Source organism: Peromyscus leucopus, chromosome 7 (genome assembly GCF_004664715.2).
Source record: "Peromyscus leucopus breed LL Stock chromosome 7, UCI_PerLeu_2.1, whole genome shotgun sequence".
Taxonomy (NCBI): Eukaryota; Metazoa; Chordata; class Mammalia; order Rodentia; family Cricetidae; genus Peromyscus; species Peromyscus leucopus.
In genome coordinates this window covers 102,840,070-102,856,320 of record NC_051069.1, presented here as the reverse complement: position 1 = coordinate 102,856,320, position 16,251 = coordinate 102,840,070, and the positions used below count along the sequence as shown (strand labels likewise).

The 16,251-nt window shown below is 43.1% G+C and overlaps 1 protein-coding gene across 1 annotated transcript in view; it reads right to left on the bottom strand.

Moving 5' to 3' along the window:
- Positions 1–16,251, bottom strand: part of Dync1li1 (dynein cytoplasmic 1 light intermediate chain 1) — a 33,271-nt gene that overhangs the window by 16,628 nt on the left and 392 nt on the right. The window contains exon 2 of the mRNA XM_028892989.2: positions 16,118–16,191. Coding sequence (XP_028748822.1) covers positions 16,118–16,191 — 74 coding nt within the window. The remainder of the gene's footprint in view (positions 1–16,117; positions 16,192–16,251) is intronic.

Below are 16,251 nucleotides of genomic sequence, written 5' to 3'. Positions count from 1 at the left end.
CACCGTTTTTTTTTTTTTGTTTAAAGACCAGAGTACAGGCAAGCTTACAAAGTATACCTGCAGAGGGCAAGGATGGGAACAGAACCACCACCCTCTTTTTGGACTTTTAAAAATATTTACTTTAAAAATTATGTGTGTGGGTATGTGTGGTATGTGCTCAATGAGTGCAGGTGTCTGGAGGCCAGATAATCTGATCTCCCTGGACATGGAGTTACACATGGCTGTGAACCATCCAGCATGGGTATTGGGAAACAAACATAGGTTCTCAGCAAGAGCAGACATGCTCTAAACCACTGAGCCATTTCTCCATACTCTCCACCCCTCTTTTTGAGAAAAGGTCTCACTGTATAGCCCAGGTTGGTCTCAAACTCATGATCTGCTTGTCTCATCTGGGATTACAGGAATGCTACCGCTCTTGACCTGGGAGTGGCCTGATCTGAGTCATGCCCACATTGGCTTATTCAGCTGGTCAGGCAGAGAACTGGGTATGGTGATATTTTTTTGTGTGCTGAAATGTGATTTTATTTGTATGTTAATAAATAAAAGTCCCTTGGCAGTGGTAGCACACGCCCTTAATCGCGATCACATGACAGGCAGATCTCTGTGTGTTCAAGGACACAGCCAGCATGGAGACACAGACCTTTAATCTCAATACCAACCACAGAGACCTGGAGATCTGTATAGACAGGCAGTGAAGAGAAGGTCATGTGGTTGGGTTTACAACCAATGAGAAGGCAGAACAGAAAGTCAATAAAAAGACAGACACACAGGAAGTAGGTCTCTTTCTGAGGGGAAAGACGACAGCAATAGTGAGGGGTAAGAAGGCGGTCTTAGCTTGGTCTTAGCTCTTGGCAGCTGCTCTGACCTCTTGGGCTTTTAACTCTGCATTTAGCTCTGTGTTCTTATTTAATAAAACCGTTCAGAATTACATCTACAACTGGATTCCATTATTAACCATGAGACATGGGGTTGAAGGGATAGTAAGCTGGGCGGTGGTGATGCACACCTCTAATCCCAGCACTTGGGAGGCAGATACAGGTAGATCTCTGAGTTCAAGGCCAGCCTGGTCTATAGAGCTAGTCCCAGGTCAGCCAGGGCTACACAGAGAAACTCTGTCTTGAAAAAAAAAAGGAAAAGAAAAGAGATAGTAAGTTGTACAAGAGAAAAGAAGAGAAGGAAGAAGATAGAGATAGAGCAGATAAAAGTAGGAAATAGCCTAAAAATATTAATGGCAGGAGAAGATAGGATTTAAACTTAGCAGATATAGAAAGTTTAAGGACTGAGATGTGACTTAGTTGGTAGAGTCTTGTCTAGCATGTACAAATCCCTGGGTTCCCTTCCAGGACCAGTGAGGTAGTCTGAATGTAATTGGCCCCCATAAGCAAATAAGGAGTGGCATTATTAGGAAGTATGGCTTTTTTTGGAGTAGGTGTGGACTTGTTGGAGGAGGTATCTCACTGTGGGAATGGACTTTGAGGTTTCCTATGCTCAAGCTATGCTGGGTGTGACACTCAGGTCACTTCCTGTTGCCTATGGGTCAAGATGTTAAGACTCTCAGTTTCATCACTATCTCAGCCTGCATACCACCATGTCCCGCCATGATGATAATAGACTAAACCTCTGAAACTGTAAGCCAAATGTTTTCCTTTATAAGCATTATCATGGTCATGTTGTCTCTTCACAGCAAAGAAACTCTAAGACAACCACATAAACCTGGTATGATGGTGCACGTCTGTAATCCTGTACTTAGTAGGTAGAGCAGAAGGTTCAAAGTTCAAAGTCATCCTCAGCTACTAAGTCTGAACCTAGGCTACATGAAACCTTGTATATTTTTCTTCATTTTTATTTTATGTATACAGGTACTTTGCCTGCATGTATGTCTGTGCACAAGGTTCATGCCTGGTGCCAGTGGAGATGAGAAAAGGCTGTCAGATCCCCTGGAACTAGAGTTACACATGGTTGGTTGTGAGGTGCCACATAGGTGCTGGGAACTGAACAGGGGTCCCCTGGAATAGCAGCCAGTGTTCTTAATGGCTACGCCAAGTCTCTAGCCTATTTTCATTTTTATGTTAAAGGAGGAGGAGGAGGAAAAGATGATGAAGCAGCAACAGCAGCAGCTAAGGCCACTTTTGTCATAGATCTGAATGACTGCCTCTATTCTCTGAATGCTGACACAAGATGATAGTGCGTGCATGCTGCCTTCCTTCCTTCCTTCCTTCCTTCCTTCCTTCCTTCCTTCCTTCCTTCCTTCCTTCCTTCCTTTTCGGTTTTTCAGTATAGCCCTGGCTGCCCTGGAACTTGTACTGTAGACCAGGCTGGCCTCAAACTCAGAGATCTACCTGCCTCTGCCTCCCAAGTGCTGGCATTAAAGGTGTGTGTCACCACACCGGGCTCACTGGTGTTTCTAATCGTGGTGTCAAGAGGAAACAAAGGTAAGACAGAAAAAAAGAGAAGAGAATGGCTACACAGGCATATCCAACTCAAAAGAAAGTGTTCCTGGGAGTTTATTGGAGAGATGGTTAAGAGTACCTGAGTTTGGTTCTCAGCAGCCACAACAAGCAGCTCAGAGCTATCTGTAACTCCAGCCCCAGTGGGATCCAACAGGCACCAGCACATACAAAGACAGACAGACAGACAGACAGACAGACACACACACACACACACACACACACACACACACACACAAATTAAAATAAAATAAACCTAATTAAAGTTTAAAAAAGCAAAGTATTCCAGATGCCAAGTGTCTTAGGTTTCTAATGCTGTAATAAAGACCATGACCAAAACCAACTTTGGTGTGTAGGGGTATTTCACCTTAGAGCTTAGAGTCCATTATTCAGGGAAGTCAGGTCAGGAACTCAAGGCAGGAACCTGGAAGCAGGACCTAAAACAGGGGCCATGGACCAGTACTGCTTACTGGTTTGTTCTTTCTGCTTTCTTTTTTTATATCTTCATTTTATTGTATGAATGTTTTTCCTACATGTGTATCTGTTCACTATGTGTGTGCCTGCCCCGTGGAGGTCAGAAGAGGGCATCAGATCCCCTGGAACAGGAACATGCATGTTGGGAATTGAACCTGGGTCCTGTGCAAGAGCAGCCAGTGCTTTTAACTTTTGAGCCATCTCTCCATCCCTCTTAGCTTTTTTATAAGCATAGGACTAACTGTCCAGGGAGGGAATGGTCCACAGTAGGTTGGGCTTTTCCACATCAATCAAAAAAATGTTACACAGCTTGCCTACAGGCCAATCTGATGGAGACATTTTCTTAGTTGAAGTTCCCTCTTCTTTGATGACTCTAGCTTGTATCAAGTAGAGAAAAAAACAAACCAATATACACCACAAGTAATGATGCATATGTAGCTGGATTTTTCTTGCGGATTCTGTGATGCTGGGCAGGACTGGAGAAAAATCCAGCTACATGCATGCCTATAATCCCAGCACTTAGTAGACTGAGTCACTGTAAAGAGAGCTTGAGGCTAACCTGGGCTACACAGTTAATTCAAAACCAGACTACAGATACTACAAGCAAAAGAAGGTACCTCACAATATTTACTACCATATTATATCTGTAGTTGAAGACTGGTTATGTTCATGAATCATTTTCCAACACCTCATTATTAGTAAATACAACCATAAGTATCTATCAGAATTTTGACATTATATACATACTTACATACACACACACATAAATAATACATACGTACATTCATATTAAATGAGATTGGTATGTTGAAAAGGTATTTGCACTCCATTGTTCATTGCAGCATTATCCACAATGCCAAGATATGAAACTCAACTTAAGAGTCATCATCAGATGAATAATAGATAGAAAATTGAGTAAAACCAGGCATGGTGGTACATATCTATAATCACAGCATTTAGGATTTGGAGGCAGGAGGATTATAAATTGAAAACCAACCTCAACTTTATGAGTTTGAAGCCAGTTAAGGCTACATGAGACCCTGACTCAAAAAATAAAAAGAAGCATATAGATACACAGGAGATTGCTACAAAGTCATAAAAGAAATCCTGAATTTGTGAAAACATGAAATGAACTAAGAGGACACAATGTTAAGTGCGATAAGCCAGACACAAAAGACAAATACCACAGGATTTCCCCTTCTATACGGAGCTAGAGACTGAGCCCACAGTGTGCAATGCTTGTTCCCAGGATCTGGGGAACTAGTGAGGCACAGATCACAAAGATCACGGAGTCTCAGGCAGAAAGGGAAAATGGTTCTCTTGCACTGCTATAAGCACCAAGACTTGCAGCAGCCTGCAGTGTGTGTGAGGACTGCCCAGAGCATGCTGAGGCTTCTCATCACAAGACTGGCAACATACAACATGACAAGCCATTGCCCAGGGTGCGTATGTCCCACACAGTATGTTGTGCACAGCAAGCATGTAAAATTTTACCTAATTAAAAAAAAGAATGTGGCAATTAAATGAGTATTCCATGCTACTTTTATGGTATACTATTAAACTAGCCATCAAAACAACAGATTAGGTTAAAAACAGTAATATCTATGATAATAACAGTAATTCCCATGATAAACTATCATGCTTAAAAGCTAGAAATAAAGCTAACTGCTGCAATGTGGGATATGTTGAAAGTGTTTGCTGTATTAGTCTTGTGATTCAAATTCTCTTAGCTCTATATAGCATTATAGCATTTAACTTACAGCTTTGTAATTGCTTGAAAGCTACAAGGAAGAGAATTTCTATCCATCACCTCAGGAGGCTGGAGTAGATCCTCACACTAAAAATAATTTGAATCACCATGTTCGAAGAGCTATAGGAAAAGTTTAAGAGATCTGTGCCTGCCTACAAACCACCAACTAGAAATACAAAAAAAAAGGGCTGGAGAGATGGCTCAGAGGTTAAGAGCACTGCTTGTTCTTTCAAAAGTCCTGAGTTTAATTCCCAGCAACCACATGGTGGTTCACAACCATCTGTAATGAGATCTGGTGCCCTCTACTGGCCTGCAGGGATATTTGCAGGCAGAACACTGTGTACATAATAAATAAATAAATCTTTAAAAAAAGAAAGAAAAAAAATCAGCTGTATTAGTTTTGGCACATGTCTTTAATCCCAGCACTTAGGAGGCAGAGCTGGGTTGATCTCTGTGAGTTCAAGCTCAGCCTGGTCTACAGAGTGAGTTCCAGGACAGCCAGGGCTAACGCAGAGAAACCTTGTCTCGAAAAACAAAAGAGAAAATACAAAACTCCACCTGCCCCAGTCACTGTCCTAAGAAGTAAGGAGCCCAGCGATGCCTGAAGTCAGACAGCTCTGCAACTAATGCAGCACCGCAGCCAAAGCTTGCAGGCCTCGTTAACCAGCGGAGTTAATCATTCAGGAAAAGGAGTGCAGAGACCCAGGCAAAGGAGTGTCCTTTTAACAAGGACACATAAACACTTGGCATGGTGGCACAGCCTAGAGTCCCAGCACTGTGTGAAGTGAGGTAGGATCCCAAGTCTGAGACCAGCATGGGCTATGTAGAAAGTAGACCAAGGAGGCAAGCTTGAGGCCAGCCAGCATGCCAGGCTAAGAAAGTTAAACTGTCCTTAAGACGACAGGGAGCCACCAGCAGTTTAGATATTTTAGAAAGATTGTGTGGCAGAAGCCAGGAAACCAGACTCACGCAAGATTAAGTCTGGGACAGGCCTAGTGGCATGAGTCTGTAGCCATTGCTATTCAGGAGGCTAAGACAGGAATACTTCAAGTCTTGCCCTAATTACAGAGTGAGTTTAAGATCAACCTAGGCAACTTAATGAGACCTATCTAAAACAAAAACAGAACTAAGATGGCCAACAGGAGTAAAGGCGCTTGCCACCAAGCCTAACAACCCGAGTTTAGTCCCTAGGACCCACAAGGTGGAAGGAAAAGAGAACTGAGTCCTGTAAGTTGTCTTCTGACCTCCTCATCATGCCAGGGCATGCACACCTGTGTACAGGGGGTAGGGGATGAACATACATGTATACATATATACACACAGACACACAGACACACACACACACACACACACTTTCTCTCTCCCCCAAAACAAATTAATTAAAAAGGAGAGAGAGAGAGAGAGAGAGAGAGAGAGAGTAGATAAATCTGGCAGCACGTTCTATCCCTAGAACCACCACAGTAACAACAATAATAACAAGTCAAATAACAGGCAAATAACTCTGCCTGCTAACCGTCCTCGCCTCTGCTGGCTCTTCTCAGAGAACTCCCCAGCACACACATGCTGCACTGAGTCTCTGACTGGAAGCTGCAGAAGGCCGACCGAGTATTCTGATAGTTTTGCTCACTGCCCCACTGCCTAGAAAGTGTGACAATCTACTCATCTCTGTCTTTGTAGAGTGGTCACTGTAGAATGCCATCAACTCAGTACTAGCCCAGATTCTTGTGAGTTTCACGAATCCCCTTTCCTATTTTAAAGAATAGTTTAGGCTAGATGTGATGATATCAGCACACCTTTAATCCCAGCACTCAGTAGGCAGAGGCAAGTGGATTTCTATGAGTTTGAGGCCAGCCTGGTCTACAAAGCAAGTTCCAGGACAGCCAGTGCTGTTACACAGAGAAACCTTGTCCTGAAAAAAAAAAAAATTTTTTTTTTTTAACTGTTAACTAGTCTAAAAACCAAAGTGCTGAGAAGCCAGGGCAAAAAGATGACATGTCAGGAATGTTGTCATGAATGTTTCCATTTCCTAAAATATTACTCTTAAAGTAGGTAAGTGGCCTCTATAAAACTGGGAAATGGGAAGGGAAAGATGGCTAGGCAGTTAAGAGCACTTGCTGATCTTGCAGAGGACTAGAGTTCAGTTCCCAGCCTGCCTGTAGGTGGTTTCAACCACTTGTAACTCCAGCTCCAGGAATCCAACATCGTCTTGGGGCCACCAAGGGCATCCCATCACACACAAACATACTCAAGTATAAAAACATGCATATACATACACCCATTAAGTAAACAAACAAACAAACTTATGCTGGGTGGTGGTGGCACACTTTTCTTTTTCCAATATTATTTTTTTTAAGATTTATTTATTTATTATGTATACAGAAGAGGGTGCCAGATCTCATTACAGATGGTTGTGAGCCACCATGTGGGTGCTGGAAATTGAACTCAGTATCTCTGGAAAAGCAGTCGGTGCTCTTAACCTCTGAGCCATCTCTCCAGCCCCATGGCACACTTTTAATTCCAGCACTCTATAGGCAGCGGCAGATGGATCTCTGTGAGTTCAAGGCCAGCCTAGTCTACAGAGCAAGTTCCAAGACAGCCAGGGCTACACAGAGAAACCCTGTCTCAAAAAAAAAAAAAAATTAATAATGAGACACAGAATTGGGATATAGCTCAGTGGCAGAAAGCTTGCCTAGCACACACAAGGCACTGGGTTTGATTTCCAGCAACAGAAAGAAAAACAAATGTATACAGTGTTCAGCCTGCATGCCAGAAGAGGGCACCAGATCTCATTATAGATGATTGTGAGCCACCATGTGGTTACTGCGAATTGAACTCAGGATCTCTGGAAGAGCAGCCAGTGCTCTTAACCTCTGATCCATCTCTTCAGCCCCCTCACTTTGGTATGGTGATATTTTATTTGTACTGAAATGTGATTTTATTTGTATGTTAATAAATAAAGTTGCCTGGGGGTCAGAGCTAATAGCAAGTCATAGCAGAGCTGGGCGTTCTTGGCGCACGCCTTTAATCCCAGCACTTGGTAGGCAGAGCTAGGTAGATCTCTGTGTGGTCAAGGATACAGCCAGCATTGGAGACACACGCCTTTAATTTCAATACCAACCATAGAAGATCTGGAGGTCTGTACAAACAGGCAGTGATGAGGCGATCATGTGGTTGGGTTTACAACCAATGAGAAGGCAGAACAGAAAGTCTATATATATAAAGACAAACACTCAAGAAGTAGCTCTCTCTTGGCTGAAGAGGCTAGCTGCAGCAGGCGGGTAAGGCTCTTAGCTCTGATCTCTTGGCTTTCTTCTTTGCATTGGTTCTGTGTTTCTTATTTAATAAGATGGTTGGTTACATCTACACTTTGGTTTTTAAAATTTGAACTGAGAAATAAGAATTGACAGCTGTGGTTGTGTTAGAAAGAAAACTAAAGTCCAGTAAGTTCTGGGTCTTGTGCGTGGCTCATGTGAGCACAGTACTGACAGACGACTACAGGCTTACTCACAGCAGAGACTTCATTGTAGTCTGCAGCAGTCATCAACAAGCCTGTGCTCCTTTGCTCATCTGCTGGTCAGACAAGGCTCTTCCCTGGCCGTAGCTGGGGCAAAGCAGTTCCCAACTGACATTCAGGGACTGTCCCCCTGGTGATTTTAAATGACCAACAAGCTAAGAATGTGTAGTGTTGGAGAATACCTTGAGGGGCTCAGTTCTCTCCTTCCACTATGTGGATGCCAGGGATTTCTAACCCAGGTCATCAGGCTTGGCAGCAGGAGCCTTTACCCTCTAAGCCATCTCACCAGCCCACATTAAGATACTTTGTAACATCAACTTACATATGAAGAATGTGAAGATTTGGACGTGACCTCTAACTGTGACATCCCATCACCAGCTGTGTGAACCTGGGCACATCAGGGACTATGTCCACAGTGGTGGACTGAAATTCTGTTACTATTATTATTTACTGGATCCATGACAATGTAAGAATGAAACTCCTGTAGGACCAGCAGCAGTACTTTAAAAGAACATCAAGAAAACATGAAGCATGTGAAAGTGAGAAGCCACACACAGCAGGTGATGTGACTGCTGTCCTAAACACTGAAGCAGAGCACTGTTCCCAGGGTTTCACAGAACTTACTGCATATCGTGCTCACAGGCTAGAAAGTGGGTGGCACTGTCTGAAATGCAAAACAACTCATGACCCAAAGCACTCATGAACACTAAGCCACATTACTACCTTGTGCCTGAGATCAACCCCCTGTCATTCATGACAAATGAGTCAAATTAACTAGCACTCTGCATTCTTTTTTCTCTTTCTTCTCTTTTGCTGAGACACTGGACTCCTGCTTAGCATAGGTTTGGTGCCACAAACCTTCTCTGCAGAGCTTTGGCTGGCATCTCCACACCCCTGATACATCAGGGCACACATCATGATAAATAGGTGAGAAGGAATCCCCAACCTGCCATGTAAAAACAAGATGCAATTTTCTTTGGTCTTGCATGAAATAACATAAACCAACATGTTTCATCTAAATGTTCTAGTGACAAAAGCCATGAGGAACCCTTCTTATTTTTATTTATTTATTTATTTTTGTTGTTGTTTGTTTTATTTTTTGAGACAGGGTCTCTCTACTGAGCCCTAACTGTCCTGGAACTCCCTATATAACCAGGCTGACCTTGAACTCACAGAGATCTACCTGCCTCTGCATCCTAAGTGCTGGTGTGCACCACCACACCCAGCCTCACGAAGGACTTCATCCAACTACTTTTGGCTCAGATCTTCCACTTAGCCCTCCACAGGTTATGTGGAGGATCCAGAGAGATGGGGGCTTTCGATCTGCTCCCATCTCTCAGTGGGCATCTCCCTCCCTGGTGGGGTAAAGTGGGAATAGGCTGTTTCCCTGCTGCAGCCATGGGTAACATTGGTGCACCTGTTCAGAATGAATGCTCAGAAGCATCAAGGAGTATCTGTAGAGCAAACAGACAAAGCCAGTCTTGAATACTAGTGAAACTGAAGCCTGAGACACAACGCCCTTGTCTGTAAAACAGCAGAAACACTCACTACACAACACATCACCTGGGAGAACCTCAGCACGAGTAACTGGCATAACAGCATAGTTCCCATCACATGAAAATTAGAACTTAGTTTCAGTTATTTTTCTGACTCTCACAGACTGATTAAAAGGAAATTAAAAATCAGTTTAATTCAATAAACACCAAGGCCAGTAAATGCTGATCCCAATGGCTGTCACTAGCTCCTCTGATCCAGAGGTCAAAGTCTTCCTGAACTAAAGGCTCTTTATCAGAAGCTATGGTATGCATTACTTAGCAATGTCACTCGTAGGGATTTATTCCAAAGATAATAATGGGTACATGGAAAATAAGATGTAACAATAATGGCCTGTAATCAACCATAATTACGATACAGCCAAATATACTATTATTCAATACAGAAAGATAAAGCCAGGCTGGTGAGGTGGCTCAGCACATAAAATGCTTGCCAAGCAAGCCCAACAATCTGAGTTTGATCTCTGGATCATATATAAAGGTGGAAGGGTTTCCCATGTGTGGGCTCCTGCAGAATTTCTGGGAGTTTCAGCTTTATTTTCAAACAACACTGATTTTACACACTCATGCATGCTACTCTGCTAGATCTTTTGGTTGTCATAAAAATGTGCAAGTAAGTTAGCATACACCGACTCAAGGGCTTTATTTAATGACTCGTATTTGGTACAAATACCTCTTTCCATTCAGTTTAGGAAATGTTTTGTAGAAAAAAACCTAAATGCCATAATCTGCTTCTTATGTTGTTGTTCTTATTGTTTTATTTATTCACTGTTTTTTGCTGTTGTAAAAGGGCATCTTGATATGTGGCCCAACTGGCACACAACTCTAGCACAGGTTGGTCTCAAACTAAATTCCTCAGCGTACAGAATGCTCAGATCACAAATATGTAACACAAAACTTGGTTGTGATGCAATATCTTTTAACAATTCATAATAAAAAACGGTGTCAATTTTCAAACTAAACAAAGGTAGGAGGAGAAAACTGGCTCAACAAAGTTGTCCTCACTCCACACCACACAGATAATACATATTTAAATATAGTTATATAAATAAATAACTTATATGATATATATATAGTTGGTTTTGTTTCTTGTTTTGTGTTGGGTTTTGGTTTTGTATTGTTTTGTTTCCAATAAGACCTCTCACTATGTTGACCTGGAACTCCCTCTGTAGCCCAGGCTGGCCTCAAACTCACAGAGATCCACCTGTCACTCCTCCTGAGTGCTGGGATTTAAAGGCATGCACCACCACACCTGGTAGTTGGTTTCATTTTTTTTTAAACATTTTATTTTTCTTTCTCTAGTATGAAACATGCACAACTTTTAAGTTAGTGACTTCCAACTTTAAAGGTTTCTAGACATAACGTCTTTTTGTTCTTTTAATATCATGAAGTATGAAATTATCTCAATTTATAGGTCAGGAAGTGGTGTCCACAATGCCACAGCCTCCAAAGACAGACAAAGTCTCCTCCAAGCTGCCCGTCCCCTAGGTGGACTCCTCCACCATACCTGGCCTTTCTCAGCAGGTATTCACACCTTTCCTCTGTCCCTCACCATCTCCTCCCCAGTGCACTTCCAGCAACGCCTTCTCATGGGCGCTGCTTCACACTGACATTTCATCAGACTCCTGCTACTCTGTCATCTCTCCGCAGGACTTTTCACATTTCTGGAGGGCAGAAAGGGAGTCTCAACCCAGTTTTCTTTGGATGACTCTGCACAGTGTAATTCTAAAACTGCTGAAGAAATTAATGAAGAGGTGATCTATTAAGCTAGAGAAGATAGATTTGCCCAATAATTCAGGGCTCTGCTGTTTGTTTTTGTTTTTGTTTTTTTTTTTAAGTTGTTTTTGAGACAAGAGTCTCATGTAGTCCAGGCTGAACTCTAACTCACTATGCAATGAGGATGACTCTGAATTCCCAATCCTCTTGTCTCCACCTCCCAAGCACTGGGAGTGTATGCCACCATGTCCAGGTACTGTCCTGAATGTTCAAAGTGCTTCTGCTGGCACTCTCTTCCAGTGGACTTCACTGCAGCTGAAGAACCATTCTACCAATCTGTATCGATCACTCTTGCAGCTCTGCTCTCTGTTTTGACAGTTTATATAACACTGCCATGTTTCATTCATTCAGGTATTATCTGTGCTGTTTGGGGACTAAAGAGCAGAACTGAGGAATTGCAAGAGACTGTATGACTCACAAAGCATACAGTATTTAGTATCTGATCCTCTATAGAAAACTTTGCTGGCCTTGACTTTTTGTTTCCCAAGACAGGGTTTCTCTATGTAGTTTGGCTGTCCTGGAATTCACCCTGTAGACTAGGCTGGCCTCGAACTCAGAGATCCACCTGCCTCTGCCTCCAGAGTACTGGGATTAAAAGCATGTGCCATCTAACAGCCCTGACTATCTTTTTAAGATTTATTTATTTATTTTTATATACAGTGTTCTGTCTGCATGTATACCTGCATGCCAGAAGAGGGCAACAGATCTTATAGCACATAGTTGTGAGCCACCATGTGGTTGCTGGGAAATGAACTTAGGACCTCTGAAAGAGCAAGCAATGCTCTTAACCACTGAGCCATCTCTCCAGCCCCATGCCCTATTTTAAGATAACAATATGCCATCTGATCCTCATAACATTTTATATTTGGTATATTTTTTAGTAATAACATATACTAAACACATAATTTCATGCAAATCCTCAACTCAGGATATGAGAGATGCTCTTTTTTGTATCATTCTATTACTGGCATCATAGTCTCATAATCACTAAACCAGAAAACAGCATTGACATAACTAATAAAAACATGTTTCCTACGGTTACAGAACCCTGGTGATCTTTAATCACTGCTCCTTAGAAGAGTTAATAGTTCAGGGGCTTAGGATCATCTCAGTGGTAAGAGTGTCTGCCTATTATGCGTGAGGCTCCGGGTTCAATCCCTACTACCCACCCCACCCCCCACTAAAAAAGGAATAAGATACAGATATAGGTAGAATGATTAAGTACTATCATAGTCCTTCTGGGCTTCACTACGAGTCAGGCCGAAGTAGATTAATAAATCTGCTTATTCACAAGTGTTATGACTAGTTATATCCCTCAATAAGCCACATCCAAAAGCCCAATAAGCACTTGGATTTTCTTCATCTTTTCCTGTTAGGTATTTTTTGTTGTTCTGTTTTTTAGGAGTTATTTTTTGTTTGGTTTTTTGGGGGGTTGTTTGTTTTACGTTTATGAGCGTTTACCCTGCACATGCATATGTGCTCTACTTGTGTGCCTGGTGAGGAGGCCAGAAGAGGGTGTCAGATCCCCTGGACCGGGAATTACAGATGGCTGTGAGCCACCATGTGGTCCTGGGTCCTCTGCAAGAGCAGCCAGTGCTCTTAATTACTGAGCCATCTCTCCAGCCCCTCACTCTTGGTTTGCTTTGGGTTTTTTTGGTTTGTTGTTGCTGTTGTCTTAATATGTAACTGGGAATGGCTTTTCATTGCCGATCCTCCTGCCTGAATCTCCAAATACTGGAACAACAGGCACTCACCATCAAATCTTTTTAAAGACAAGGTCTCCCTATACAGCCCTGATTTATGTTTCTCATGCTTTAGCCTCCTGAATTAAGACCAGATTTTTTTTTTCCTTTAAATAATTACTGGTATTTTGGGTCAAAAATAACTAATGACTAGTAAGTTTTGTATATGGCATTGTCCTCCTTGAAGGGACTTCAATCCAGTTGGAAAGCTATACCAGGGCAACACCACACAGGACCCTTAACAACAGTATGAGTCTGGAGAACCTACTTAACTGTATCTAAATGCCATCACCTCGTCTATAAATTGGTGCTACCATCTATCTTCTAGATTGGGCGATAGACCTGTAGATGAGATGTGTATGAAAATGTTTTTGATAGATAGCTCAGTGGTTTAGAACACACACTGCTCTTGCTGGGACCTGAGCTTGAATCACAGCATCTGTATCAGGCAGCTTACAACTGCCTGTGTAACCCCAGCTCCAGGGGACCCTGACACCTCTGGCCTCCGTGGGCACTTGCATTCATGTGTATATAATCCCACCCACCCACCCACACACATAGACATAATTGAAATAATAAAAATAAATCTTTAAAAGGTAAAGGAAATGCTTTTGCTAATCCCTTTCATAGAGTTCTGACTCCTTTATCCTACTGGAGGAGAGGTGAACTAGCAAGCTAAGGGTTAAACTGTGGTGTGTGGCTATGCAGTGTGGATATGCAAGGGATTCAGACAAAGGCCTACATCATCCCTCCTTACTAGGCGAATTCTGAAATACAAAGCTTTGTTAACGAGCTCAGACTTCTTTTCTTTTTTCTTTGAACATAGACTCCAAAACAGCACCCTCACTCATGAGTGACATAACAGAGCCAAGCACCTATCTCCCTGGCCTGACTGTCTCAAGCTCATAACAAAGACAACTGCACACCTACTGTGTGTTTCCTTCCTCTACCACCACAGACTGAACACTGCTGTAACACCTGATAAGTAAATGTCTCTAAGAACTCCCTAGAGGAATTTTGGAAAAGTAACTGTATTTTTGCATAAACAGCATTTGAAAATTAATGATTAGCTTTTTCCAAAGCTGAAAAAGACTCAAGAAAACCCTAATAGTACTGAAAGAAAAACATGACATTTCAGGCTTATATAACTTGACACCAGATGGAGCTTTCTGAACTATTAAGTTCATAAGAAAGAAAATCTAGCCTAGGCAGAGGGGAGTTGAAGGAGTGTGGGGCCTCCAAGTATACCAAGTCTTATAGACTGACCCAGTGTCAGAAGGATCTAGAAAACACCAGAAAGAAACAAGACTGCCACTTTTTACTGGTGAGTTTCAAATGAAAAGAAATCTATGTAACAGAGTAATTAAAACAGAATCCACTTCAAGGGGTTCCTAGGGGTCGTACAGTCTTGAATTCATTGTAGCAATTAGCGGTAATCTGTCTGCATTAGTAATTGAAGGCATGCTCTGGAGCTGGCTTTTGTCTTGGCTGTTTTGGGACCCTCCTTTACCTCTGCCCTACCAATACTGCTCATGTAGGCAGGAGTCCTGTCTTGTTTTAAGGAAGAGGACAGGCTTACTGGGCATACCGCAGTGGGAGCAGCAGGCACGAGAGCAACTCAAGTCCATCACACAGTCTCTGCTGCCCGGCTTTCCAGTGTCTCCTTTGACCCTCCCACAATTCCAGGAGGCAGGCACTGTTACTTCCACAGCTCGCATTTGAAAGATGAAGGAACCCAGGTTTACAGACAGCAATCGACTTGCTTAAGATCACACGGTTAGCATGTGAGGGGCCTCTATTCAGTCCAGGCTATCTGCACGCGGCGCTTTCAATCACACGAAAAGAAAGGTAAGGTACAAAGCTGGTTTTCCAACTAGTTTGAACACAGCTTTATACAACACAAAGATGTACGTATATAATGACAGGCAGTCATAGAACATGACATGAGTCATTTCTTCCTACCTACCCATTCACAGTCAGCTGCGGAGCCTCTCAGGTAGCAATTCTTAGGCACACATAACAAAAACTCTTCAGGCACAGCTTCCCAGCCTTTTGGTTAAAATTCAAGAGTCTAAAGTCTTGAGACACCCATATCAAAGTTTTAAAATCTGTCATTTTATTATACACTCCAATATCTTGCATGTATTTAAAAAAAAAAGAAAAAGAAAAGAAAAGATAGCAAGAAATTTCTCCTGGAGCTGGAAAAACTTGCAAAAATGTGAGGCTGGGATTGTCTGTTGGCCTTCGGTCCTTTCCAGCCAGCAGAGATTAAAAAAAAAAATACCTAAGAGAAGGAGGAGAGACAGGTCTCCCTTATTCTAGCCATTCGGCTGAAGGAACTCAATGAGAACGCTGTTCTACTGCCCTTTACAAATTTCAGAGTTATTAGGTGACAGTTAAAAAGCCAACTGCAACCCGAGCACACAGCGCCGAGAGAACGGGAGAACGCTGATTCAAATAACACTCATCACGACCCAGTCTCTGGCTCCTGTCAATTACACAAAAGAGTCAGCTATTAAATATTAATGGCATGCATTTGCGCTGGAGCCCTCCTGCTACCAATCTCTGTTATGAAAGGAAAAACTGCCCCCGTTTGTCTAGGTAGAAGCTCAGACCACTAGGATTCCCTTGGGTGGTTATGTTCATTCTGTCTCTCCCAGGGGAGAGGACAGGGCCACCCCACATCACAGGGAGGAGAAGGACGGGAGGGTCCAAGGCGGGAGGACCTGGTCCCCCTTGTCCCCCAGCTGTCAGCCGCAGGCTGGGAAGGCGGGGCGCGGCCGGGCCCCGCTGTCCGCACAAAGGGAGTGGGCGAGCGGATGGGTGACCCCGCAGCCCCGGGCACGGCGGCGAGCACTTACCCAGCAGCAGCACGTTCTTCCCGGTCGGGAGCTTGGAGCGCGAGCGCGTGGACACCTCGCTGAGGATGCAGGACCTAACGGGGAGCAAAGCGCAGGCTGAGGCCGGGCCCGGCCGAGGACGGGCACCGCCGGCC